Source organism: Taeniopygia guttata, chromosome 1A, assembly GCF_048771995.1.
Source record: "Taeniopygia guttata chromosome 1A, bTaeGut7.mat, whole genome shotgun sequence".
Classification (NCBI taxonomy): domain Eukaryota; kingdom Metazoa; phylum Chordata; class Aves; order Passeriformes; family Estrildidae; genus Taeniopygia; species Taeniopygia guttata.
In genome coordinates, this window is record NC_133025.1 from 49,796,887 (window position 1) to 49,824,823 (window position 27,937).

Consider the following 27,937-nt stretch of genomic DNA (forward strand, 5'->3'; position numbering starts at 1 on the left):
ATTCTTCAATAGAGTCTGAGTTTATTTCAAGCTACTGTCGTTTCTTAGCGTTAGCACAGCATCTTAGCTTCTTGCCCGAGGAAGGCAACTGTGGAGATGAGCGGTTGCCGCTCTGATGCTGTGTCCAAGTTGCAGCATCTGGCTGGACAGCCATAATTTCTGTAGTGGTGGAGAGAGGTACTGGCATGGGTTGATGGGGGCATCAAGACTGCCATGTTCTGATGGCTTAGAGAGACATCGGCTGAGCTCCTGGATCTTTACTGCTCCCCTGTTCTCACCTTAAAAATGGCTGTAATGCTTGTGTGGTGGCCAGCTGACTTTGGTGGAAGCTTCTGAAGTATTGTGGGGACAGCCAAAGCCAGCCTCCCCAGCCCACAGAGCGTGATGAGTCCTGACAGGAGTGCTGTCACAGCCTGGCAGTCACTTGTCCACAGCCAGCTTTCCTTTATCAGCTTGCTTGCTGCTTTCGCTCTTTTCCTGGTCTGTCCTTTCCCCAGCAGAAATGTGGAAAAACCAGTTCTGTGGTTAGTTGCTGCACTTCCCTCCACGCCCATGGGGCAGGTCTCCTCCTCCTCAGTCCTCACGCACAGTCTGGGCGCACTTCAGCCTCCAGCCTCTTTGCCCCTGCCTGTGCTCAGCCGGCTCAGGTGCACCGACAGGTCTCTGTACTCTTTCCATTTACCTTAACCTTAGGCTTCTCTTGCCTTCCTCTTTTCCCTCTATCTGCCAGAGTCTGTCTCTCTGGTGGCTCCTTCTCTCCTGGATAAGGCAGTGGGTTGGCCTGCAGGTACAAAAGCTGCAGGCAGCTGCCCTCCTGGCCCTGTCCTGCTCTGCCTGGGGGGATACCATTCCGAGGTGATGGCTGGAGGAAATGAGCGGAGCATGAAGGCCCTGAAGGAAGTGTGGAAAAGAGCAGAGAACTCTTTGTGTGCCGACTGTGGGAAGCCAGGTGAGTCCCCAAAGGATGCTGGAGGAAGAGCTGGAAGTAAGGAGCTGGAGCTGATCTCTAGCAGCCACTTAGTGTTGGCTATCTGGACTGCACGGGAACCTGGGGTGGAGAGAAAGGCATGGCTCTGGGTATTAATTTCCTCTCCCTTGAAGTGGGTTGGCAAGGCAGGAGGGAGAAGATGCTGCCATAGCACTGGTGGGAAGGACAGGGATGTGGGACTGCCAAATTAGCAGGGGCTCCATAGCTGCAGCACCGTGGGTTGTAGTCATGTCAAATCTCAAATGCAAATCAAGGTCATGCCCAGTCAGGACCTGACAGGAAAGCTTGCAGTGAAATCCTAACTTCTCCAGAAAGAAGGCATGATTCAGGAGGCCATTGTCTCCACCATGACTCAGCTCTGAACTGACAACCTGCCACGGTTGCCTAGGAAATTTCATTTACTGAAGGGCTTGCCCTCTCAGAAGGGTACCCAGTTTGAGGTCCTACCAGTGCTGCTAAAAACACCCATCTTGTACCTCCAAAAGGAGTGTACTACCCAAGCCAAATTAAGACTGGGCAAATTACTACAATTTTGCCCTATTTAATTATTCCAGGAGAGTTTTAGATTCAAGCTTGTTTTCCACTTCCTGAGCTAAACACTGTTAGGGCTTTGCTGAGATGCACTAAACAACTCCTGGAGTCTTTTCCCAGAGGTGGTTTCATTTTTCTCTGGGTGATCCTTTACACAAAGGTACTTCACAGAGCACTTTGCGGTTTTTCAAGATATAGGTAATTAAAAATTCAGTCAAAGTGATTGAAATGGGGAACAAGGGACCAAGAGCTGTGGCTTTTTTTTTTGTTTGTTTGTTTTTGGTTTTTTTTTTTTTTACAAGGCATCCATGCCTTGGGTGTTAATTACTTGGGTCAGATGAAACTATGGTCACTAGCTCTCTGTTTCTCAGATCTACCTTCTCAGGTGAGGCATAGTTCCCACTTCTAGTTATACCCTTTTCCATATTCTCAGATCCTGACTGGGCATCCTCTACTTTGGGGGTCTTTATATGCCTCAGCTGTTCAGGAATTCACCGCAACATCCCTAGCATCAGCAAAGTTAAATCCCTGAAGATGGACTACTGGGATGACGCTCAGGTGCAGGTGAGATCTTTATCCCCATGGGTAGGGCAGGTGGTTTGGACTAGGCTATACACTCAGTGTCCGGGCAAAATTAGTCCTTTGACCTCACAGAGTTGGAATGTAATCTGGTTTAATCAGTCTCTTTTCTACTCATGAAAATCAGGGCTAACTCCCCACAACCCACTGAGAGAGGGAGGATACACTTGCTTTATGTGTTTCCTCATGCCCTGTTACTTTATGGCAAATGCAGAGCTCTTGCAATATATCTTACTAAGGTTTAGGGTTTTTGTTGCTTCAGAGTACTCATTTTCCACTTGCCAAGACCATCCAGCCTCAATGTCTCCTCTTGATTTCAGCAGCCCAAGGGGAAAATCTTGGGCAATTCCATTCTCCAAGAAAAGTTTCCAGATATAGTACAATCTCTTGGGAAAAATGACACTTATGAGAACTTGACTTCTCCCCATTACAGCCCCCTCAACTCACTAATCTTCAGGGGACTGAAAATATTTTCTGGAGATCCAAAGAAAATAATCTGTGTCTTGTTGCTCTTTGGATGAGGTTGGAATTTCCTTCCAGATGCCATTGCATAGCTGCTATTAAACTCTCCAGGAGATGTGGGGCATGGCAGCAAATCCACTGAATGTGTGCACACCCAGCCTTACGGAAGTGACATTTATCTCTGTTGATTCAGGTGCAATCACTGTAATGTCTGAAAGTAGATGAGACCTTTGAGACCCACCTTTCTGCAGCCAGATTGCTGGGATATGCAATGGAGGGGAAAGAGAATGCTCCATTAGAGTTTGATATGCATCTGACCCTGTCGTGGGTCAGGAAAGAAAAGGTCCAACATGAGTCTGCATCAAAGGCAAGGCACTAACTCTCTGTCTAACTCTGCAGTTTCTGGCCAAACATGGGAATGCTGTGACTAAAGCCATATATGAAGCTCACATCCCTATTTACTATTACCAGCCAACCTACAATGACTGCCAGTAAGTTGCTGCATACAGAAGAAAAGGGGGAAGGGCAATTCTCTGTTCCTCTAATTCCTCTAGTTTGTTTCTGAGCTACCTGTCCCCTCTCTCCATAGAGTGCTGAGAGAACAGTGGATACGGGCCAAATATGAGCGCAAAGAATTTACTGAGCCGGGAAAACAGCTGCCATATTCTGATGGTAAGAGCAGAACACAGCATCAAAACATCTTGCTTGTTGCCTTTGCTGGAAACTTCTGAGAATCATGAGGTGTCAGTGTTGTTAATCCCACAAGTACTCCTGAGAACCCAAGTGGTCATTATAGGGCTTCGTTTTGGGGGTGTTAAATTGTGGACAACATAGGCTGGCACTGCCACAGGTAGCATAAAAGCCTGGTGTTACCAGGTGGCATTTTTCAAAGACATTTGTTATCTGGTGGAGACAGACATCTACAATAAGGAATATCTGTCCTTCTGCATGCCAGCCCCTCTAACCAATGCAGTTGTCCTTGAAATGGCACTTCCAGTCCTTTGACAAAAGAGCATTGGAGCCCAAGAGTCTGCAGAGTCAAGTGGGAAGAGTTCTGGTCCCACACCAGAGTCTGCATGGGCCAGGACTCTAGTGTCACAGGACACAGCTCTCACACTGTCAGAGGTAGTAGTAGGAGCAGGACTAGGCAGTGGGAAGAATCTGGAAATGTCTTTTGGTGAGCGCTTATCTGTACTGCAAACATGGGAACACAACATCTTTAGTTGTAAGTCAGAGGTGAAACATCTGAAGTGTTTACTCTCAGCAATAGTCTATCATGTTTTTTGTCCCAGAGGGGTGGCTGGGCCCCAGGCTGCATGCAGCTCTCTGGTGCCTACCATGCCTGTGGGGAATGCTATTATAAGTGGCTTTTCTGCTCCAAGAGGTGAAGGAAGGCATCCTTTGGAAGCGAGGTCGAGACAATGGGCAGTTCCTACCCCGCAAGTTCCTCTTGTCCGAGAGAGAGGGATGTCTGAAGTATTTCACCAAGCAGGATGTGAGTATGGTGGTCAACTCCCACCTCAGTGTGTACTCCACCCAAAGCAGAGGGGTCACAGGGATGTTCTGACTTCCTACGCATGTTTCTGAGGTTGTCTTGTTCATCAGAGATGAGAACAATGCATGTCACTAAGGAGAAGGGTCCCCTTCCTACTGTCAGAGTGACTCTTCCTCTTGCTCTCCCTTTGTGCTTCCCTCTCTACTGAGAAAAGGGCTGATCTTTCACTTCACTCCTATCCATTTGCCTGGATGTATAATCCTGAATGATTCCTGGAACCAACCTCACCCCATTGTGAGCCAAGTTGGCAAAAACCTTTTCTCTGGTTGGTTTTGAGGAGGGCTACTTTTCTGCTCATTCATCTCTCTGAAATGAATGGGGCAAGAGCTAAAATGCTGTCACAAGGGAGAGAATAGCTCTGGGTAGGGAGAAGCAGGACATGCCATCCAGAGAAACCTATACAAGCTCCAGAAGTGGGCTGATATGAACCTCAGAAGGTTTAAAAAGGCCAAGTACAAGGTTCTCCACCTGGGTCAGGCCTCTGACCCTGCCTTACCCCAGGTAATCAGTAGCTCAGATCTCTTTACTTCTAGGATTGCTCATGCATGATCAATGCCATTCTGTTTTCAGGCCAAAGAACCCAAAATCAATGTTAAAATAGATGTCATCAATGCTACATTCCAGCCAGAGAAGATTGGGAACCCCAATGGCCTGCAGATCACCTATCTCAAAGATAATAAGACCCGGAATATATTTGTCTACCACGAAAGTGGAAAGGTATCTGGTTTTAGCATCAAACACTGCAAAACCATTGAGGTGCTTTGAGGAACTGCTGATATTAAATACTATGAAGCTTGGGTAAGATGGGGTGTGTGAGTGTGAGTTGCTGTAGGTAATAGGGTGGGGGTTCTGGCTCTGTGTTTGTGTATCTGTGAGAGAGTTTTGCTGCAGGGAGCAGGGCAGGAGCACTGGCTGAGTTGGTTTGTGTGGGAGGAGTTCTATAGAAGAGGTGCTGCCTGTGCATGTGGGGAATGGGGCAGCCGTGCTGGCTGGCTGTGTGCATGTGAGGGAGATGCTGCAGTGGGAGAGCTGACTGTGTTTGTAGTTAACACAAGGCTGGGTGCAGCTGGGTGAATTTAGATGCCCCACTGTTGCTCTGGCTAAGCTTTCTGTCCTGTCCTGTTCTATCCTCAGGAGGTAGTGGACTGGTTCAACGCCATCCGCTCTGTGCAGTTCCATTACCTGAAGGTAGCATTTCCCATTGCCAACGATAATGAGGTAAGGCAGCACTGGAGCTCTGTCCTGAGTCTCCTGCTGCTTACATGATAAAAGAGCTCCTTAGTTTCTGTTATAACCCCAGGTACGGAAGTGGAAATTGCAGGGTAGAGACAGAGGGATGAGAAGGCGTTTTTAAAAGGACCTGTGGTGGTCAGAAAACAGCTGCTCTCTGCTGTTTCTGGGCATTTTGGAGGCAGAAGTGATGCCTAGCTAGGCATTTTGGGAAATGTAAATTTAGAAGGTGACTGAATTTGGGGCAACAGAAGGGTGGGGGAGGGAAATGAATAGCAAAGAGGCACAGCTAAATGAATGTTACTCTTGCCATTTTGTCAGATTAAAAATCGTCTGACGAGGAACTTTTTGAAGGAGGGATACATGGAGAAGACTGGTCCCAAGGTGAGCTGCTATGGTAGAAGAAATCTAACGGGGCCCTGCCAGAGCACCACCGACTTTCCCTACTTCAATGTTTTTCTCCTGCTGTTTTCCTCATTCCCCCCTGACTCTTTAGACACCTGTGGGAAGAGTGTGTGTGCACCAAGGGAGGGGAGAATAAAAGGAAGGGGAAAGACATATATGAAAGTAGATGAAGACAGAGTCCTTGCTTTCTCCCAGAGTGACAGATGTCTCTGCATGTGTCTGTGTGTGCGTGACCTTACAGGTATTTAGTGTCCAGATTTCTCCTGTCTGAACTCTGGGGTCCTTCATCGAAGTTCAGGAGCTAGGGTCAGCATCTGGGACTGAATAACCTGATACTGACCCCCACTCTCAGCTCAGAAAGGGCGAGAAGGAGATTGCTGTTAAGGCAGGGGCTTGCTTCAAGCGGTTGGGATGAGTTTGGGGTATCCATTCGCACTGCTCGCAGCAGAGGGCACTGTCCCCTCACACATGTCACCTCTTCCCTTCACAGCAGAGAGAGGCTTTTAAGAAGCGCTGGTTCACGCTGGATCACCGCAGGCTCATGTACTTCAAGGATCCTTTGGTGAGAGGGGGATGTGACCCCCGGGCAGCTGCAGGCAGCGGTGCTGAGGGCAGGGTCAAAGTGCACAAAGTCTGTGCTCTGCAGTAAGGGTGGCTTGCAGGTTTCCCAGCTGCTGTGAATGGGCTTCAGGTCTTCCCCTTTCCTTCCCTTTTAGTTCATCACATGCTTTCTGTGTTTGTTTCACTGCCTGCAAACAATGGGAACAGGGAGGGCAGCAGTGTAAAGGTGGTGATGGGAGGGTGACACAGAGAGATGAGAGCAGTAGTTCCTCTCTCAGACCTCTTGAGATTTATGCCCTTATTTTTTCCTTTTCACTACTGCCTTTGAACACAGACTCACTGCTCTTCTGAATCCCCTGACCACCTCCAAAACTTTTTGCTGCTACATCCCTGATCCTCACACACTCTCCTCCTGTCCTTAGGTGCCCTGTAATGATTCTCTTGTTCTTCTGGGATTCCATAAGTCACTGTCTTTCTCTCCTGATGTGCAGGACGCATTTGCTAAGGGTGAGGTATTTGTTGGCAGTGGAGAGAATGGATATAGTGTCCAGAAGGGATTGCCTTCAGGGACACAGGGCAACTTCTCTTGGCACTATGGCATCACCATTGTCACCCCTGACCGGGAATACCTCTTCACCTGCGAGACAGAGACTGACCAGCTGGAGTGGATCAGAGCCTTCACTAGTGTCATCAACCAGGCCATGACACCTCAGGAATATGCAAGTAAGTGCCTGGATGCTGTTTCCTTCCTCTCCTGCCACTCCCATTTAGGGTATTGCACTAATGTACCACCTTTTCTCTTCACTACAGTTGAAGCCTACTTCAAGTTTAAATCCTAGGAAGCCATGCAGGAATCTCACAATGACTCAACTCTACCTGGTCCTATTGGGTGGCTGTCAGGACAGGAGAGGAGACTGACACCAGAGAAACACAGTGCTCTTGGAGCACACTTTGAAGCACTTTTGCCCCCATAGAATATCCACTTTGTTTTGAGGGCCCAATTAAGCTGCTTCTTTTCAAGTGCAAGATTTTGTGCATCTGAATCCTCAGTACAACCTGTCCCTGTTAAAGTGCTGTCATCTGACTGAATGCTGACAGGACTTGCCTATCAGTCAGGCCTTGAAAACTTTGGCACTTACTATGTTGGACATGAAATCCAGTATCACTCCTGCATGAAACTGCAGACAGCCACCCACCTGATGCAAGAAAACAGCTGCTTGGCTGGAGCCAGGCACCACAGCGGGTTACAGGGGCTGCTGGCTAAAAGAGCCTGTTCCTTTACAGGAAATATCATACCTGCTGGTGACAGAGATGTGAAACCCCTAGATATTTGATCAGTTCGTGCAGTGGTTGAAAAAGGTCATTTAAAAGATGTAACCTAACAGCCAAATGTGAGCCTTGTTTCCTTCTGCCATGTATGGGCTTGAAAACTTCTTCAGATTACATTTGTGTACAGACCTTCCACCAAATGCTTCAGAGAAGATCAAGAGATCGTCTCAAAAATAATGTGGATATACATTTGGGTATGTGGATAATGTGTGCATGCACACACGTAACAAAAAGTGATGGAAGTGGAATACTGCCCTAGGGAAGATGCTGTGAGGGATATTCATGCCACTGAAGATTAGCTGCCGAACTTGAGTCTCTATAAGACCAATGGAGAGGGATTGGGACTTGCAGAGATGAGCTGATAACATGTATAGAGTTCAGAATCTGTTGTCTCTACTACAGCCTAGGGTTGATGCTGAATATAGTAATACATGGCTCCCTGCTCCCTCATTCCCTGTATGTCAAAGCCTGGCACTTTCATTCTGACCTGCACATTGCATATGTTTATATCACACATACATATCTGTATGTTCATGTTCTATTAGTAAGATTTGGCCTAAAATACTAAATCAACCCATGATTCATGTCTTAAAGCTCATCTCTTAAAAATCTCTTAGGAGAGCTGTGCTTCACATGCTGGAAGGAGTAGCTGAGTTCTGCTGGTGACTGTAATATCTGATGTGTTTGCAGTTTTACACAGGCAGTGTGAGAGAAGGTATCTCATGTGTTAAGGGGAGCTAACTGGAATTAATGAGACAACCAGTATTTTAATTAGCTCCTAAAGAAATAATTTAAAAATACCATTGTAATTTATTTTAACTTCCTAAATTAGCTGACATGTTAACTGCTGAGGTATGAGGTTGTTTCTTGGAAAAAAGTACAGACGATCAAACAAAAAGCCATAGTTGTTCATTGTATTTCCTGGGGCATGTGGACTGTGATTATTCCCATCAAAGACAAATGGGCAGATTCACAGTGCCCCTCTGCTTCTCTGGGGACCCCACACTGTGCCAAGACCACCATAATCTGTTGGGAGCATCAACTTTCTGGGTGAGTAGGAGCATCACTCACCCTGCTACCATGGTGCAATGGAAATATCCACTTAAAAGTATATTTTCACTGAATTTTGCTGATCTCTCCCAGTTTGGAGCATGATTTTCCTGAAAACCAAAGGTCATTGCACAGTGAGGGGAGTACTGATGGGATGCCTCCTCCTCCTCCCGTTTGCTGCTGAATTACCACTGCTGGATATGAGCAGAGGCATTTGACTCAGCCACAATGAACATAATACACTGATGATGCAAAAGAGTGTGGCAGGAGTGGCCTGAAACCCTAAACTAACAGATGAATTCATGTTGTATGGTACATCTGTCTCTGCTCTGCAAATTCCACCATGTCCTCCTTGAGACAGCGAGGCTCAGATGTGAGTGAGGAAAGACAGGGTGGCATCGGGCGTGGTGTCATGTGGTGGTGCCTACACAATGGGCTTCTTCTTCAGTGGGTGCCTTCACAATGGGCTTCTGCTCCCTGCTCTGAGGGGAGGCAGCTTCCCTGGGCTTCGAGGGGAGGAGGGAGAAAGCACAGAGGAGGACGACGGTCTTTGTGGAGAGGAAGGAAGAACGGAATCTAAAATATCCAGTCCTTTCAGTCTTTAGGAGCTTGCTGCTGACTTGAGGGCAAAGGTGGACAAGGACAGAAATGTGAGAGGTCATACCATCTAGTGGCCTGCTTACAAACTGGGGTCTGCATCCACAACATCCAAACCTCAAAGGGTGCTGATGTCCTTGGGAGGGAGGGGGGGACTTGGCTAGGGAGTTATGTGGCTGCTCCCTGCCTATTGCACTTCCAGGGCTGGCCCTTGTTTCCCTTCTAAAGCCACAGCATGATGCTTTCCACCCTCCCTGCCATATTATGGAGTCTTGTTTTTCAGTTGTCTCCTGTCTCAAATGAGGACAACTGTACAAGGAGAAATGGGATAAAGAAAGGGAAACAAGAACAAGAAGGAAGATGGAGCAAGATAAAGGAAGATATGGGGAAAGAAAGCATGTCTGCCAGAAAGAGGAGGGAGCCAGCGGGGTTCCTCAGCTAGTGGCTAAAAGCCCAGCATAAATTTGGAACTGTATTCACACCGGTTGTGAAGCTGTGAGGCAGGCACATTCCTCCATGCAGTGGTCAAGGCAGCTTTCAGGGGGTTGGTTTAGGGGGGCAGGGCTCACCTCTCCAAAGTCTGCCTGAGCTGAGCTGACAGACTTGGGAGCAGAAATCTACTTGTTCATCCACTGTTTCTGTGGGCCCAGCAAACTCTGGAGAAGCAACAAAGCTAGCGAAGAAAAGAGACATTTCCTCCTGGCTGGCAGAGGTTATCTTGCATATATTGGTCTTGAAAGAAAAGGCAGCATCCCTTTCTTGGCTCTTTCATGGTTAAGGAAAACAACAGGACAGAACTTGTGATGGACAACATCAGCAAAATGGACTGGGCGGCTGGAGGTGAGGAATAGACTTTTCTGGAGCACCCTGTCTATGTCTGATGAACTCTCCCCATTCTTCCCTTGATTGCTTTGCTGTTAAGAATAGACGTGTCCTGTACAGCGAGGGCAGAAGGCAGGAGGAAGGAACAGGTCTCTGAGAGCTTGATTTGCTTTTGCTTAACTTACCCAAAGATGTCTTACAACACTTCCCTCATCAGCCCAAGTCCTAGAGAAGATCCCAAGGGTGGCAGTTTCTTGGAGGAAAGCAGCGGTGGGGGTGATGACAGCAATGTCCTGGGAGGGGACAGCCTGGTCACAGGGCTGCTGGGTGCAGTGCTGCTGGTCATGTGCCTCACTGGGATGATGGGGAACATCTACACAGTGGCAGTGGCCTCTGGCAAGGTGGCAGGCTGCTCAGCAGGCTCTTTGGGGGTCTACATGATCAACCTTGCCCTGGCCGACCTCCTGTACATTTCCACCACCTCCTTTGTGGTTTGCACCTACTTCACCCACAACTGGCTCTTTGGAGATGTGGGTTGCAGGCTTTTGCTCAGCCTGGACCTCCTCACCATGCACGCCAGCATCTTCCTCCTGACCGCCATGAGCCTGGAGAGGTACTGGGCGGTGGCCAAGCCTCTGCGGGCCAGGCGGGCCAGCAACACCTGCCGCAAACTGGCCAGCGCCATCCTCTGACTTTTGGCTGGGGTCATGTTGAGAAATAAAAAGTGTGTCACCTTCCATGCCAGCGTGCAGTGTCTTCCATCAATGTTGTTGTGGTGCTTTCCCCTTTGCATGGCTGCTCATCCTGCTCAGCTGGGCGGGGAGAGTGCTTGTCTCAGGGATCCTGACTCCATCCTCAGATCCTTCAGCTCGCATACACCAGCCTCCACCTTGCACAAGGCTGGGGAGTGGGTGGAAGGGAGCAGTCAGCTTCGATATATCTAAATTATATATCTGGGGAACCTTTGCCACCCCCCATCTCCTTGCTAGCAACGGGCCAAGCCATAACAAAGTCAGGACAACAGTGAGTCATAGATTTCACAAGAACAGTGAGTCACTGCAAGAAACAGCCACGCTAGCAGGAGACCTCACTAAGGTTCGTACTCCTGTGGTAAAGCTACCACTGAACTCTCTTCAAGAAACCGTCGCAAAAAAATCTTTGAAGAATCTAAAGAAAGATTGCCAAGTGCAATTAAGAGGCCTTGCGGGATTCCCCTGTAGTACAGCCCAGGGAGCTCAGTACATCTGCTCAGCTTTCAAGATCAGCCCAGCAGAGGAAGCTGCAAGGAGAGAGCTCTCCTCTGTATCCATCATGAAAGTTCGGGCACCCTTACTAGCCCTGCTGTGGTCGAGGGCAATACAGTTTGTATCTCCAATACAATTCCCTGGCCTAACAAATGTACCCCAGTCTGCCAGACTGTGTCAACACCACTGGGTAAACTGAGCCAGGTCTCTTGCCTTGAGACCATCTTGCCTAGCATGGCCCATTTCCATACTGCTGAACTTCTCTTCTCCAGAAAGGATGGCTTCATCCTTATCACACCATGGGAAGAGTCCCAGGCTATGCTGTCCCCCTGCCATGCCTATGCACAGGGTGAAATGCTAGATGTCATATTTACGATTGTAGATGTAGCCCTAAAAAGAGTGTGATGTGATCATCCAAAGCAGATGGGCTTTGACCAACACAGGACTTCAAGAGACATCCAGCTGCAGAGCCTCAAGTTGCTTGCACACCCCAAGTGCCCCACCTTTCAGCTAAGCTCTCATCTCTCTTCCTTCTCAGACTCACAATTCCTAGCAGCCCAGCCTCTCTCTGCATGGGTACCCAGGACACAGGACCTGGCAGAGCCTCATGAATTATGAAATAAGAATGGCAGGTACAGCTGCTGCAGGGGAAAGTCCCTGTTCTCCAGCTGCTCTGGGGACTGCTTAATGTGAGGAATTAGCCCAGTCAGGCCTGCAGGAAATCCTGTAGTACATCAAATTGTTAGTGCTTTGTGTTGCTTGTGGCCAAGTCTTTCATCCCAGACCAACCTGGTAACTGCTGTGCACTGTGGATAGGGCAGATCCCACCGTTCCTACACCCACTGAGCACAGCATGCTCAGCAGCAGCACCAAGGCAGAATTAGACTGAGAGAGACCCCAAGGCAGCTATACAGTAACATCAAACATGCCTGACTGCCTCAGACTCCTCAGAGTTTAGACTGAGACCTGCTCAGGTTCATTTGGGCCAAGTAAAATTGAGCAAAAGCACAGAACACACATCCTTAGAATCCCACACTCCAGCTGGCCCTTGCTGCCTCCCTCAGCTCTGGATGGAACAGCCAAAGCACAAGGGGCAGAATAAAACCAGACACCTCCACATTTCTGCCCTCCTGTGCCACAGCACAAAACTTTGTGCTCCTGCAGTTACTGGAAGAAAGGATTTGGATGAGGAACTCTCTACATGCTCTGCCACACCCAGCAAGGCAGCTTTTCTGCCATCTCCATACAGCAGTAAGAGGTGCCAAGCAGACATAGGCGTGGAACCAGCCTCTACAGAAGGCTGCAGCCAAAACTAGTGCAGTTGAGGACTTTGCCCTCATTCCATGCCCCACTAGGCTCACCTAGCACAGCCACTCAGTGCTGTCTGATGTCAGCCAGGCATGCTTGGTTTAGGTAATTTATTCAGGCAGTATCAGGTGCCAGTCTAGACCTCAAGAGCAGGTGACCTCACTTAAAAGGATGCTTTTACTCTCCCCTGAGTGACAATTAGCCCCAATGCCTCCTTCTGCAACTGTCCTTGGACTTTTAACCTTCTGTCTTCCCAGGCTTTTAACCTTCATTCTCTTCACCATCCATGACTTTCAAGGACCAAGGCTGAGACAATTGCACCCACTTATGGTACTCAAACAAAACTGGCTACCCCTATCCACCCAGTCCCAGCAAGCTGCCCAGCCCATGAGGACTCGCAATATTAAACAGATCAGATTTTGACACTTAGTACACTAAAACTCTTATTTATTGATTGCTTTTTCTGTATCTTTGAGATGGAGGTATCCGAGGAAGTTATTCCCAGCTGAGGGACTGGAGTGTGAAGTCCCCTTGTGTATCAAGGTAGTCAAAGACAGAGAGGTTAAGCCGGTTAGGGAACGTGAACTGGTGGCCTGGCAGGTGGACTGTCACATCATTTGGGTTGACAGCAAAAGTGATCTGCAAGGCAAATGGAAAAGTTAGAGAAAGTTTCCTTGAACCTCTGCAGCACTGCTGTGCCACCCTCTGCTTCACAGGGTGAACAAGCTCAGTAGAATAACCTGCTCATCAACAGCACAAGTGTTAGTCTGGTCTCCCAAGAGATGCCCATTCCCTGCTCTGTTCCATAATAACATATTTGAGCCAGATGGAGCTTAAACATTTGATCCCCACCCTCCATCAGAGCTCAGAGCCCTGAGTGGCAGCACTGGCCAAGCAGGAGAAGCCAGCCACCTCCTGTACAGACAGCCCTGAGACAGCCCTTGCAGCTGGGTGTCCTGTGCCAAATGCCCTCCCTTCACCAGAGCATGTACAGAGAGTGTATATATATATATATAAATATATGCATGCCTCACCTCTGCTGTGCCCCCTCTCTGGAAAGGAAAGACAGTTTCCCTGTGCTCTGCACCCCACTCTTCCACCTTCTTTGAGTTGCACACAATGGTGTTCACATCGCCATGAGCATCAAAACGGGGATTGAAGTGAAGTCCAAGGAGGGTAGCATCCTTGCCCAGATTCAACACAAAGCTGCAGAGAAAAAAAAAAAAAAAAAAAGCAGACATCAATACAGCTAAAAAAAAATAAAGTCAATACTATAGTAGCATGTTTCTCATTACCGTGAGCATCCCTTGGTCTGTTTCTTCAAGCCCAGATGAGGGTAACCTAAGAGAAACCCTTTGCTAAATTACACAGCTTCCTTAAAAAGATGGTACTGTGGCAGTAAGGGGCTCTTTTCTGGGGTGATAGGTTCCAGAGTGCCACCCCTGGAAGAGATACCAGTTCCTCAAACTTTTAACAAGAGAAGGGTTCAGTACACAGTGCCCTGAACAGTGTTATCATACATCCAAACCAATTCCCAATGAGTCAGTTGCTTTCCATAGATTTCCATTCCATTCTGAACAGTTAGCTAGTGCTGCATCCTGCCTGACAGCCACTGCTTTCTCCCCATCCTGCAGGCTGCTGAAATAAATACCATGTCATTAGCTATCCCAAAGCATCTGCAGCAGCAGTGGGAGGAAGTTTCCTAGCCTAGTGTCCACCTTGCCTTCAGGCCTCTTACCCAGATGAGAAGAGGTATATTTGGCAAGAGAAACCCTAGGAGGCTTCACTCAGACAGTATCAAACTTCAAAGGCACGGGGAAGAGCTGGGACATGTTTCCTGGAAACTAGTTCTGGTACAGCAGCTACAAGCTCCACCTTACCTGCAAAGTGCCATCCCCAGCCACAGACCTGCACAAGGGCTGGGGGCTGCTGCAGAGGCTTCGTTGGGAAACCCAGTCACCTGGCCCCTGCACATTTAGGGGTACACTTCCACTTCAGCCCACCTGCCTGCTCACCACCTTTCTTCCTTCTTTCCCCACCACCATGTGAGAGGCAAATCCACTGGGGCACTATAAATGTTCCTACTCCTGGCCATCTTCGTGCAGGGGAGAGGATGTGGTGGAGCAGATGTCTCAAACCAAATCTCAGTATAGACACAGCTTCCATTTCCTTCACCCTGCACTAGAAAGGATGTGGTCACTGCCAGCGTGTGCAGTTGGAACTTCACATCTGCTTTAGCTTAGCCCCTTGGCAGTACAGTGTCTGCAATGTGCATTAGGTGATGACTCACTGGAAGCACTGCTGGTGTTAACCCCTTCTCCTCTTCCACCCAAGGGACAGAGTCCTTTTGCAGACCCTCAGTGCGGTGCCCTGGCCATGCCTGGGCAGCACAGCACAACTTACCTCTTGGCATTTGGTGCAATTTTCCCCTTGACAGTGAGGCGCTGGCCAGGCTTGAGACCCAAGTTGGTGCACACTGGTCCCTGGGGAACGTGGAAGCAGAGACATTAGCTCAGTACCTGCTGGCTCACTTGTTCTGACTTGGCCGCTTTCCCTGCTGCCTTTCAAGACGGGCTTTGCTTTGGACCCATGGAGAAACAGGGAAGCTCCCTTGCCCTAGGGCATTGAAGCAAGGACATCCCAGAGAAGTTACCCCAATCGCATGGTACATTTGATTGGAGCTTGATTTCCTAATCTTCCTCCTGCTGCTCTCATCAACATATCTGTATTTCACAGCAGTGAAGGGTAAGTACATTCCAATCACACCCACCCCATCCCAAACACACCCATGTGCCTTGTCGGTCTTGTGTCATCCCACACAAATCTGTCTGGGATGGATGGCAGGGATGGAGACTCCACTCCCTTCCCCTAGCTTGTGTTTGCACTTCAAGCCTTGCCTAAGTCCAAGGACTCAGGCACCTTGCTTCCCATCTCCCAATGGCTTGAGCTTTTGTTTCATGTAGGCTCAGTATTTGCAAGAACATTCTTCTGCTCCACAGAGACACCTTCCCCCCACCTTCTCTCTAGGAGGACCAAAGCATCCTGGAAAACCCATATGTACTCATTTTTCATCACAGCAGAGCCAAGACCTCAAGAATACTGAAAATATTTTCTTATCCCATCTTAAAAAATAAACTTGCTCTTGGGACAGTCCCTACTCTCAGCCTAATGAAAGGCAAATCAAAGAAATGCAATCACTCTTCTGACATATGCATCTCCTTAGCAGTCACAGAATAGTTAGGGCTGGAAGGGACCTTGGAGATCAGGTCCAACCCCTCTGCTAAAGTAGGTTCATGTAGAGCAGGTTGCAGTGCCATGTCCAGGTGGCTTTTGAATACCTCCTGAGCAGCACACTCCACAACCTCTCTGGGCAGCCTGTTCCAGTGCTCTGCCACCCTCACAGTGAGGAAGTTTTTCCTCGTATTCAACTATAACTCCCTTCATTTCAGTTTGTGCCTCGTGTCCCTTCCCCTGTTGCTGGGCAACTCTGTAAAGAGTCTGGCCCCATGCTCTTGATACCTGCTCTTAAGATAACCTCTCTAACCTCTTAAGGTATTCGAATGTAGTAGTTGACATTAACAGAACACTTCTGTAAGGCACATTCCTTCCAAGAAAGAGAAGAATAACAATTCAATGACTCATGAAAACCTCAGCAGAAAGCAAGCAGCAAGGCTGCCCAGAGAAGATGCTCAGACAGCAATAAATGTTACTGCAGCAGCTTCCCCAGGGTAGAGCTGCAGTAAAACAGGTTACCCCAGCTTAGCATTCAACCCAGCGAGGATCCCCACACATACTGCCCCAAAGGGATCCTACAGGGAAAAAGAACCACTGCTGCCAGAACACAAAACAGCAGCCAGCCCTCTGTAGTGGATGCAGCAGGGATGGTCCCTCACCAGTAGCAGGCACCCAGCTCTAACAGAGCCTCCGACGCTGGGGCTGATGTGCAGGCTAGCACAAGCACCCTCACGCCCAGCCAACACAGTGCCACCTCCAGCTAAGCTGCCCCATCCCTTTCTCTACTCACGCAAGACATGGTGCTGCTCTGCAGGGTAGCGCTCCTCTCCACCAAAGTGCAAGCGTCCCAGGCGAGTAGCCCCTAGAGCCCCACCCTTGCCTTTAAATAGATGGAGAGCTGAGTGGTCCCAGCCCTTCTCCACCCCATGCACCAATGAGAAGGACAGCAGGGGTTGGTTTTGGGAGGAGGGAGGGTCTATTGGGCAGAGCTGCCTCCTCCCACACTCACCCAGCCTCCTCTCCAGGATGCTGAACACAGCCCTTCCAAGCAGGCTGCAGGCCACTCCAGGAGGGGATCCAGCTTTGTGTGGCCGTGAATCCAGTGGAAAATAGTTTTACAATGAATGCTTTATTATCCAAGGCTTTTATCCCACATGGAAAATGGTCATACGGATCAAGGCTTGGCGGGAAGGGTCTGTAATGAGGGCAGGGCTCTTCAGCTCTAGTTAAATCAGGAGTAGAAGAAATGTCGCTGATCACACCTAGTGCCTAAGAAACTCTTTGTAGTCCAGGTGAAACCCCAGTAACAGAGGACTGGAGCTGCATCCAGGGTCACCCGGCTGCACTATGAATCCTTTCTGTCCCCAGAGACTGCCCAGCTGCTGACCCAGCCTTTACTACCCACTTTTGTAGGTATGGAAACCAAAGAAGGGAAAACAGTCCTTTTTCTACAGAGCCCATAGGCACCTTCAAAACTGTACAGTTCATCTTGGCTGCAGGGCAGAGTAAGCCAGCAGGAAGCTGCCTTGGAAAGTTGGGAAGAAATTATCTGGGAAAACGCCATGTCTGGCTCTTGCTTCTACCCTGAGCACAGCTAGGGGCCTGAGGAAGAAGGGGATGGGGGCAAAATGCTTCTATCTCAATAAGCCATGGGATCTATATGTCTTTTATTTGCCTCTGTGTTCTCTTTGTGGCAAGTATGATTCACTGGGTGAAAGGATTCCTTTGGAAAAAGTTACCCAATTACTACATGGCTTAACTGTAATTACACTGAAAGAGAAGGAAAAAATTCAGGCAGTGAGCCAAGCCTGGGGGTTAGAGCTCTCCTTGTCTTGCATATTTGTCTCTAAATCACAAGACGCACTGTGATTTCCTTAAGAGGCCCAGAACTGAAACTCTCTGAAACAATTTTTTTTTTCCATGACTCTGAGGCCCATCAGTTCCCTCTCTGCTGAGAATCTGAGAGTCTCCAGCCCTGTTACCCCCTCCAGTATGACCCCTGAGGATGGCACTACTGAGTATTTCCAGCTGATGCCATCAATGCCAGCAGAGGTAGCAGGGAGACCCTCTTGCCTGCCTGTTGGAGAGGGCAGAAACAGGTTCCAGACTTTGGCCAGGTTGCTGATCACTCTGTGACACAAGAGGGCAAAGTAAAGGCCAAAGTGGTCTTCTCTGCTCTGACATGCCTGCCCCCCCTTTCTCCTTCTGGTCACTTACCTTGAGGTTCAGTCTTGAGCCTGATCAGGGGATCATGTGGTGGAGGACAAGTAGTACTCCATATGAGGAGGAGAAAAAGTAAATAGAGTCTGCCTCACTCTACTTGGGATGTGTGTGTTATTAAATCAATTCCTTTCAAATCCAAAGTTTTGTGAGACTAAACCCCAGGCATCTCTCCAAGTACTTGAGCTGCTGCTGGAGCCATGGTCTAGGGGGTGGGACTGGTAGAGACTGTTGGATGGGGAAGGGAAATGTGTAAATATTTGCTCTCTTGGAGACGGAGGTAGAGGGGTTCTTTTAAAAGCTATGGAGTAATTTCTGTGTTTTCTGCAGCATTTCTGGCAGCTGGGAGCTGGAACTGTGACCAAGACTTAGCAGCCTCCAGGTCCTTGAGTTATGTCTGTCTAGGGACTTTCCTCCAAATGCTGCTGTGGAGATTAGAGACCAGCTAATGGCTAAGAGATAATGAAGGAGGGGCTGCCATACCAGAACAGGAGCTTAAAGAGCTATTCACATCAAGGAAATTCAGGTTTCAGCTTGAGTCTACCTCAGGCAGCCTGTATTTGTCTGATAGAAGTCCAGATGTCCCTACTGACTTTCATGAAACCTTGAATTAAATGGCATTAGCACAACAGGCTAATACCACAGGCAAGGGGGCCATGGGGTGTCCCATCGCCTGCAGGCCATGGGCCACCACCATCAGGACAATGTCACGTCTGCATTCCAGTTGGAGACGTGATGATGAGATGACAAACTCTAAAGCTCCAGCATCAGCATCCTTACAAGGGATGGCTCAAGTGAGGGGAGGAAAGGTCCCTGCTCACCCTGGTGTTACACCAGGCAGGGTTGGTGTCCCCAGGTGTACTGACACCTACTCCACCACACTGGAGACACAGAGGCGCTTTCCTGTGACTTTCAGGAGTAATGTGGTGTAGGAAGAGCCACTGTGGATTGAGAAGAGTAGAGCCAGACTGGTTAGAGCTGGCAATCTTCACCGCCTGTCACCTCCTTTTTTATCAGTGTGCAGTGGGCCAGCCAGGGGATGTGCCAGCAGTTTAGCAGCCCATGTAATCTGCAAAGGATGCAGATGAGGAAGATGAGGTCAGATCACAACAGACTTTGGTGTCGTGGGCTGTGTGGGAACTCTACACTGGGACAGGGCTCTTCTTCTCCACCATTTCTGCTTCTCCTCACCAGAAGATCTCTCCTACATAACATTTTAAATCCTAGCTTTATATTAGAGGGAGAGTCACTGATCTGCATTGTAACTTGGGGAGCAAAGGTCTTCTTTGTTCAGTACAAAGGGGGTGAGTGAATATGATGCTGTTGCTTCAAACATTGCTCTTGTCCATGCCAAACTCTTGGCCAGAGGGAGCCATGAGTTTGGAGAGAGGAGTAATGACTGTGGGATATGACTTCAGCAGTGCCTCACCTCTGGTTATGAAGGTGAGGCAGGTGGTGTTTGCATCTGCACCTGCTTTCTGCAAAGTGGGGTTGTGTCCTGGACAGGATGGGGCCAGGAAAAGGGAGTGTAGAAGAGCCAGCTGCCATGACAGGGACAGACCAAATTCACAGACAACACAGATATCCAAGCCCAGGCATCACAGCGAAGACCCCATCAGGCAGGTACTATGCTAGGTTAGGCACCTCACTCAGGTCCTGATAATGGGCATCTCCAGTGTGGCCTGTGCTTCAGTCACCTGCCTCCTGGGAGCAGTTTGCTAATCTCTCACTAGCCTTTCCTTGCACAATCTGCTCACTCTCCTTAGAAAGTGCAAATTGCCTTTGTGAGTAATCCCAGACAATCCTTGAGCTTTTAATGCCTTTGGGGCCTGAACCCATCCCCCAGTGCTGACTGTGACCCAACAAGGGGCCAGACATCACTATCTGTCCCTAGGGCTGCACATGGTGCTCATTGTGACTCTTCTCTCAGGGCCTCAGCCTTCTTCCTGCACTCTCCTTGGCACGCAAAGAGCCCAGGCTGATCTCTCTATGCTGAGATGGCACGTTTTCTTGAGATCACCGCCTCCCTCGTGGACATCCTCACGCCTTCTAACCTCCAAGCTGTAATACACCTTAGGTTGCAGAGGGAAACATGACTGCTAAAAGAGAGTTTCATCATTGCGAGTAGCTTTGATTTAGAGCGTGCCTTCTGGTCTAGCTGATAGGCACTGGTATGCCTCAGCATACCCAGACTGGTCCTGCGGTCTGAGGGCTGGAGTCCAGCTAGTGCAAGCTGTGGGGTTGCGTTGGAACACTGGGCCGAGCCGAGGGGTGGCTCTAAACAAGGTGGTTTGGCAGCTGCCAAAGGAGAAGCCCAGTCAGGCAAGTGTCTGAAGCAAAAGAGGGAAGATCTGCCCCAGATCTTCTTGTGAGGGATGCAGCAATAGATGGGGCATCCTGAGTGATGACATGGGGGGAATGGGAAAGGACCTGGCTGAGAAGCCTGTGGACCAAAGCCCGCTTGTACACTGTGCTCTTCAGCTGGCAAAAGCCTGTTTTGGCTGCAGTTACTCTTGCAGTGATTTGCAACACCTTTCCACTGGGAGAGAGCCTTTGTACCTGTTCAGCCACTTCGTGTCATGTGGCCTGTGGTATTTTAAACTAAGAACTAGGTGTGCTAAACACAGATTTATTATGTTGCGGACACAGAGCCTCACATCAAGAATGAGCCACAGCAGGATCACCCAAGCTTTGACTGCTGAAACATTTCCAACCACATCCAATTTCCTGGATTAGGAGCCGTCTGTGAGGCTCCAACTCCTGCTGACTCCAGAATCTCTGCTTTCATTAAATCAGTATGGAAATATGTTCCCAAGTGGTGAAGATAATCCTGCAAATGTTATCAAAGTGTACCTGGACAAGTGATTTATCTGGGCGAGCCTGATGTTACAGCTTGGGGAAGCAGGAATGACTCCTTGTGCTAATGATGCTGGGATGTGTTAGACACACCTCTAAGTGCATCCTAAGAGGTTCCCAATTCCATGCTCCCCACCTCCTCCCCTGCACCTCTGGCTGCTCATGCTGCACTCTATCTTGCCTTTTGGGGTGCAAAGTCTGTGGTCTTTACAGCGCTTGGTGGGGAAGGGAGTGCTCCTGATCTGCCAGTGGGGTGGTATCCCTGTGGCTGTGGGATGGACACAGCACCCTGGCCAGGGAGGCAGGGAGGGAGCTCGGTGCTGGGTCGTGGCCATAGGCAACATGGATCAGCCTGTGTTAGCCCACGGAGGTGGTTGGCCCAAGCTGTTCAAGTGCCCTTCTGGCATGTGAGATCAGCCAGGAGACACCCACTGACGGGGGTCTGCTGGGGTGACAGGCAGCAGCACTCCTCACCTGACCATGCTGGAAATACTGACAGCACAGCAAAAAAGCCTTTGGTTACCTTGGATGTGAAGGATCCTGCCTTCAGGGCTGGAGTACCAGCGTTAGCAGATCACCAGGTGACTGGTGGGAAGGCTCCAGGCCATCTGCTCTTCAGTTTAAGGGTGCTTGGCCCAGGGCAGCACAGCAAAGGCAAGTCAAGGAGGAGCGCTTCAGGAAAGCACATTCTTGGTTTTGACACAGAGAGATTGCTCACAATGACATAGCCTGAACCAGGGGGTTGCTGCATGTAGAGTATTTCCAAGAGCTACAAATGCAGGTTAAGCAAAGTCTGGCAATTGCTGCTGAGCTGGAGGGGAACAGCAAACTGAGGAGAGCTGGACAGTGAATGGAGCAAGTCTTAAGTTCTGCTGTAAACAAAGTACAATTAGGGACCTCATACAACTCTGACTTTGAAGCCAATAATATTTTTATCATTTTAAAAAAGCGCAAAATCAACTTCTGCCCAGTGGCATGAATTTCCAATTTGCTTCAAATAAATCAAGTCAAAGAAACAGATGGAAAGGTAAAGATAGAAGTGAAAATGAGTTGGGGTGCAGCATGTGTTGTTCAGGTTGTGCAGACACTGAAGTCAAGGCTTCAAACTTAACCTGTAAGAAATGACAAATTTTGAAAGCAGGGCCATAAGCTCAGCAAATGCTGACTGTAGAGGGGAAGACATTGCCACAGCTTGTCTGGATGTTGGCTAATAACTTCCAGAGGGCCTGCAACATAAACCTCACACCACTGCTGCAGGACTCAAAGGTATAATTGTGCTAAAATATGATGCCAAGAATTATTCCTGTGCTGCTCCTTAGTGCTGGAAGGTCAAGGGCAAGGAAATGTAGCTCCATGCATGAGGGCCAGGTGTTTCGTCACTGGTGTGCTGGAGCAGGAGAGCTGCCGGCTATTGCCTGACTGTGGCCATTGGCTCTGTGCTGCTGCAATACCCAAATTGGTGTCCTTGAGGTGCCTTAGAAATTTGCCATTTATTGAGCATATTTCAAGCCTGAAAACAACTTGCTGAGACATGGCATATTCACTGTCTCATTTTTTGTCTTTTGTTAAAGTGACTTTTGAGATGTGTTGGGCAGAAGTTTGTTTGCTGTACTTAATATGCAAATTGTAAGTGGATGCTGTGTTTGAACATGTTGCAGCAACCCAGGTGCTGGTTTCAGACCTTCCAACAAATATTGCTCAGGAGAAGTATGTTCATGGAACACAGGCACGTCCTCCTCCAACACCCTTGAGACCGAAACTCAGCTGCATGCCATTTTTCAGCAAGCAATGTGTGTAAAAACCTGTGTGGAATGATAATCCCAAAGAAAAAGGTTGCCGTGAGGAGGCTTTGCTGCCAGGAACAACAAGAAGCCTGAAAACACCTGTTTGTTATTTTTTTATGTGTATGGGAAGTGGTACCTAGGGTGTGGGCTGTGATGTTAGTCTCCACACATGTCAGAAATAGCAGCAGAGATGCTCAGATGAGACCATCAGGGAGCCTGAGCACATCAGGTTTTACTCCCTGAGACAAACCCTGCTCGGGCCATTGCATCTGCTTTGGCAAATGCATTCATCTGCAGCCCGCCCACGAGCCAGTGTTAGGGGCACATCTCGTGCTTGGAGAGCCTCCAAAGCACGTGGGACCACAAGGCATCAACACAGCTGAACAGAAGCCAAGGCAGGCAAAAGACCAACTTGGCCTTCCAAAGGGGAGTGGGGCCCCACCAGCCAGCAAGGGCTGGAGAAAACAGAATTGCATTGGGCAGACATGCAGCTGCTCTCTCTGGGGGTCCTGTGGGTGGCACAGCTCATCATTCCCCAACATGGATGCGTCCTTCTGGCAGGGACAGAGCTGCTGCAGCCTGGGACTGTCCTCCACAGCATGACTGGGCATCCTGAGTCCCCCTGAATGTCCTTGGGGGTTTCAGTAACGTGTGCCATCCTTCACTTGGTGCCCCAAACATTTAGGTGTCAATGAACTCTGTTAGGCAGCTGCTGCCTGCCACCCTAGAGCCAGCTGGAACAATTACTCTGGTAAGCTGTCTGTTATCTGCCAGGATCAGCTGCTGAAATGGGAGGGTGTTTCAGCAGGGCTTGGCCTCTCATTTCCCTGAGGCTTACACTATTGAGGGGGAGAAAGTGCAGGGTGCTTTCTGATGCTGTCACAGTTTGGAGGCTGTGGAAAGCACTGGGATGTGTCATTCTCTGCCATGCTGCTGGTTCCCACTCCCTTGCAAGGGGGTCCAGACACCGTTGTCACTGCTGTGGTGAGGCTGTGTTGCTCTTTTGTGAGTTTTTGCAAGTGGATCCTTCCAAAGAAGCCCTTTGCAGAGCCATCTCTGCTGCTGCCACCAAGAACATCCATCCATCATCATGTCCCACATAAGGACCTGCTCTCCCTCACCTCTGGCTTCTCCAGCTTTCTTTGCATCCTGGGCAGAGAGCAGGTGCTGAAGCAGCCCACCAACACCCAAGGTGGGCTTTGCCAGCCTGCAGCACCTGGGAAGAGCTGACCTTTAGTGCTCAATCCAGTCCAGGCAACTGTCCACACCTCATGCAAAAGATAGGATTTACACTGGGGATCCCCTTGGTTCCCTCCTAGAGATCCTGAGCTTGGGGCAGGTTCACAGCAGCAGCTGGTGGTAATGCAAGTAATTTTGTCAGGAGCATGAGCTCACACACCCCCAGCACTGGCAGCACAGACATACTCTCCCTCCCTTCTGCCCTGTGTTCCTGGGCAGAAGCTCCTTTCACAAACAAAGATGGGGTCATTTTTCCAGAGGAAGGCCATGGACCAGCTCATGTCCCAGTAGAAGTGGGTGACTTGTGAGAAGGGTGGGAAGCATGTTGATGCACTTAGCACCAAAATGAGCAACATGGCTTTGTTCTACAGGATTGTAGTCTTGCTCTTGTTGTGATGGACATGGGGGCCAAGCACTGACAAACTCCTGATTTTCACTGGAGGGGTAGATCTTGACGTGCCAGCCAACTGCCCAACCATGTGCTTAGATTGGGGGCTTTTCTGTGGGACAGTTTTGAGGATTTTATGAAGCATATTTAGACTGTGGTCTGCTGTTTGAGAGATGTTTTGGTAGAGAGTAGGATCACAGATTCAGCAAGGGGTTGATGAGATGTAATATCAGCTTCTGATTCACCTCATCACAGTGAGAACCTGGGGAAAGAGGGGTGGATGTTCACTTGCAGCATCCACATGCCGGTGCTGTGGTGGCTTCATGATTTCATGAGCATGAAGCCTGCTCTTCTCACTCAGCATAGGAGGTAAGGGAGGGTCCATCAGCCAGACAGGTATTTTTGGATTTACCCTCCCTTCCCTATAGGCAGCTAGTCTGTGAGGCATGTCCATGCTGTCTGTTCAGCCCACAGCAGGTTCACCAGAAGCCAAGGGCCACTGCACCATCTAAAAGTTTCCCTGTACAGGGTGGATTACCTTCAAAAACCATGGACATCTGAGAGGTACTGGCCTCAGGTCCTCAGGCATTTGCTCCAGAAGCAGGCAACAGCTGGGATTCATTATTTCCATTCCCACCAAAGAAGCAGGGGAAAACCAGGAGGGTTCTCCTGGTCTCAGCACTGTCTATATTTAGTTAGGCAGGTTCAATCTGTGATATAATCCACCTCCTCCCATTTAAAGGGAAGATGGGAGAGGAGAGGAGTCCCCAGGTCAAGCCCATGGTGAGTAGGTAACCTTATAGGGAAAGCTCTGTCTCTACAGGGTCTGCTGTTGTGTAACCTTGCCCTGAGCGGGACAGCACCTCTGCAGGACCTAGCCCTAAGCCAAGCTCTGGACAAGGTATCCCCCATACCATCCTGGCTCTGCTGGGAGCAGAGAGAGATTGCTGCTGGCAGGAGCAATCCAAGGGCCACTGCTGGGTGCAGATGTTGGACTGGAGCACTGTGAACTTGGTGCTGGGCAGCCCCAAAGGAAGGCAACTTCTTTAGAGCTTAGTTTTGGCACCCCATGAAGTGCCTGCTGGACTATGCAGGGCATATGGAGAGGTCCAGAAATGGGGGCCAGCCTCCACACCCCTTGGTGACTGCCAATCTGCTCTCTGTTCAGAATAAGAGCTGTTGGGGAGGGAAGTCTCCCTGGACAAGCAGGCATGAGCTGTGACTTTCTTGGAGAGAAAGAAGCAGGGGGCAAAAGCCCCAGCCCTTCCAAAATGCACCCCTTCCTAACAATAGTACTGTCAGCAAGGACTTGTGCTGTGTGACAGAGCTCCCCGTGGCTCTTGGGGACTCTTCTAACCCCTAACAAGATGCAGCGAGATGTGCCATTCTGACAGTCCTTCCCTGGAAAACAAAGGCATTTGTCTCTCTTTGTGGTGTTCTGTTTATTTGGGTGAAAGGGAAGGAGAAATAGCAAAGAGCAGAACAGAGATTTGCCCCACGTGGTGCTTTATTCATCTGCCCTGGGGGTGCAAGCTCAGCTTTGTGGGCAAGGGATGTTTTACCTGCTGAGCAAGTCCATGAGGACCTGTGCCCAGGAGCAGGGATGAGTGAGCAGGGATGAGTGGTGGAGGGAGAGCAGTGGCTGGGAGGAGGACCCATCAGGTCTGGTGGGGCTGGGCTGCTTAGGAAGAGCCCTATGAGTAGACAGAACTGCTTCTCCAGCCATGAAGGTTTGGGTCAGAGGAGGGTGGTCAAAAATACAATCAGCCTCTCAAAATCAGTCAAAGCATTCAGTCTTCCCAAGCTGGCAACTTGGCACAGGCTCTCACCCACCTTCCCTGCGGCCTGGTCCCCTCTCAGAAAGACCCAGCCAGTCTCTTTGCTTGGGTGCCACAGAGGAGACAAGGCTCGGTGTCCCCCTCTCCTCCTCCTGCAGCGCTGATGGCTGCGGTGGGATGAGTGCCCGCCATGCTCAACACTCCCTGCTGGTGGGCGAGGGTACCCATCAACTCGCTCAACAGGTAAAACCTTCCCTCCCTGGGAAGTCTCTCCCTGCATTTTATGACTGCCTACCTGTGAGCCAAGGATGCCTTTTTGGCAGCTCCAGGAGAGGGCCTGGCTGGGTGCGGAAGGCTGTTTTTCTCTGGGATTTTATTACTTGCTTTGTTTCTCAGGGTGTCTCAGTTGGCCTTCCTTCAAGCTCACCATTGCTTCATCACTATCCACTTTTTTTCCTTCCATCAGCTCTGCACAGACCCCACACACGGCAGAGAAACCACAGGCAGCACCTGGCACTTTCTGGAAATCTCTCTGGCAAAAATACCTACAGCTGAGCTTTGCTACAAGCTCTGTGTAGCCTGAACCATCCTTGTGATGTGTCTCATGGGCTGGGAAGGAGATGGGTCTCATGCAGGACCTCTGCTGCTGCTGCATTCCCATCTCCTTATCCTTGGCTCTGCTCAGAGCAGCCCTGACAGAGAAAACCCAACCCCTCCACACACATACCTATTCTTGGGAGTCAAGAAGCGTTATGAGGTTTGATCAGGTCAGCCTCAGAGATGCTGGGCTCAACCTCTTGATAGCATGCAATGTGAGTGAAGGGCATGACTGACCAAAGCTGATGTGCTGGAGCTGCCTCAAGGACTGACCCTGGATGCTAACCAGCTCCTCATCAAGCTGCCGTTTCCTCTTTGTGAAACTTGCTTTCCCACTGCAGAAAGGTTAGGCTGTGCCTAGCACATGACTGCATCTTAGCTCACTTGGGAGACTGATGGTTTTACCTCTCAGGGTGAAACTGAGATGCTGGGCTCTGCTCTGCTATTCCCATATGGAAGTGGGAATATGCTTGGCCATGCTGTCAGCTGGGCGTCCCTCTTTCAGGCAGGAGGGTAACTGTTGGCTCTGAGTGATACTCTCATGGGGAGACTGGACAATTTCTGAGAAAGGCAGGCTCCTGGCAAATAATGTGCCATAAGCACTCTCTAGGCAGGGGTGATAGCTGCTGGAAATGGGATGGCCTAGTTTGCTGGGTGTGTGCTCTCCCCTTTTCAGGGGAGACCCACACATGGTTCAGAAAGGTCTGCGTCCTTTGGGTTTTTTTTGGCCTGGCACAGGTCTGCCAAAGGTAGAATGACACCTGTTTTGCATTACCTGCCTTTGTGCTGAGTGCCCAAGGAAGGTGACTCAGCCCAGCCATGCAGAGCCCCAGAACTGTGCCACTGTACATGTTCCTGGAGTGGGCAGGGAGGGGTGAATCCCAGGAGAAGCCAGAAAGCAGAAATGTATTACATTTCACAGCTGAGCTCATGCATCTTTTTTAGCTTTCTGTAGTATTTCTAAAGACAGTATACCCTTTGGTCCCTCCAAGAGGCTGAAACATGAAATGCAGTGCTTTTGTTTCCTACTTTCCTCTTTAATGCAATGCCATTCAGTCTTCTGGTTTGTGTGTGCATGATTCCAGAAACAGCATGATACCTGCTAGAGAGAATCATCCAGCACTGTCATACCATGGGTCAGATCTCAGCAGCACCAGCAGTGCTGATGGGAGTCAGGCTG

At 49.5% G+C, this 27,937-nt stretch overlaps 3 protein-coding genes across 5 annotated transcripts; 2 read left to right on the top strand and 1 right to left on the bottom strand.

Moving 5' to 3' along the window:
* The first annotated feature begins 384 nt into the window (after positions 1–384).
* LOC100224455 (arf-GAP with dual PH domain-containing protein 1-like) lies at positions 385–8,538 on the top strand. Of its 3 annotated transcripts, none has more exons than XM_002195960.6 (11): positions 385–949; positions 1,953–2,083; positions 2,960–3,051; positions 3,150–3,232; positions 3,943–4,055; positions 4,686–4,832; positions 5,250–5,333; positions 5,667–5,729; positions 6,241–6,312; positions 6,803–7,034; positions 7,122–8,538. In XM_002195960.6, the coding sequence occupies exons 1-11, from the start codon at positions 859–861 to the stop codon at positions 7,148–7,150; spliced, it is 1,137 nt and encodes a 378-aa protein (XP_002195996.1). In that variant the 5' UTR covers positions 385–858; the 3' UTR covers positions 7,151–8,538. The 3 variants fall into 3 exon arrangements, with proteins under 3 accessions (XP_002195996.1, XP_072779513.1, XP_072779514.1); XM_072923412.1 differs by having other exon boundaries at positions 868–949; positions 1,999–2,083; XM_072923413.1 differs by lacking the exon at positions 385–949 and adding an exon at positions 1,886–1,904 and having other exon boundaries at positions 1,999–2,083.
* An 843-nt stretch (positions 8,539–9,381) lies between these two features.
* LOC115493368 (urotensin-2 receptor-like) lies at positions 9,382–10,848 on the top strand. Its single transcript, XM_030263029.4, has one exon. It carries the CDS (start codon positions 10,301–10,303, stop codon positions 10,799–10,801), a length of 501 nt encoding a protein of 166 aa, XP_030118889.4. The 5' UTR covers positions 9,382–10,300; the 3' UTR covers positions 10,802–10,848.
* Positions 10,849–13,091: 2,243 nt separating this feature from the next.
* On the bottom strand, positions 13,092–16,825 carry LOC105758586 (beta-galactoside-binding lectin). The gene is made up of 4 exons (XM_030263028.4): positions 16,686–16,825; positions 15,065–15,144; positions 13,696–13,867; positions 13,092–13,300 (listed from the first exon to the last, which is right to left on the bottom strand). Exons 1-4 carry the CDS (start codon positions 16,692–16,694, stop codon positions 13,157–13,159), a joined length of 405 nt encoding a protein of 134 aa, XP_030118888.1. The 5' UTR covers positions 16,695–16,825; the 3' UTR covers positions 13,092–13,156.
* Positions 16,826–27,937: the final 11,112 nt, after the last annotated feature.

Bases quoted from the DNA above. Each gene is read 5' to 3' on its own strand.
- LOC115493368 (XM_030263029.4), top strand. From the start codon at position 10,301: ATGTCTTACAACACTTCCCTCATCAGCCCAAGTCCTAGAGAAGATCCC.
- LOC105758586 (XM_030263028.4), bottom strand. The intron at 13,868-15,064 runs GTAAGTTGTGCT...TTTTCTCTGCAG, and splicing joins ATTGCACCAAATGCCAAGAG to CTTTGTGTTGAATCTGGGCA. The intron at 13,301-13,695 runs GTGAGGCATGCA...TTTGCCTTGCAG, and splicing joins AGAGAGGGGGCACAGCAGAG to ATCACTTTTGCTGTCAACCC.
- LOC100224455 (XM_002195960.6), top strand. From the start codon at position 859: ATGGCTGGAGGAAATGAGCGGAGCATGAAGGCCCTGAAGGAAGTGTGG. The intron at 2,084-2,959 runs GTGAGATCTTTA...CTAACTCTGCAG, and splicing joins GGGATGACGCTCAGGTGCAG to TTTCTGGCCAAACATGGGAA. The intron at 5,730-6,240 runs GTGAGCTGCTAT...TTCCCTTCACAG, and splicing joins TGGAGAAGACTGGTCCCAAG to CAGAGAGAGGCTTTTAAGAA.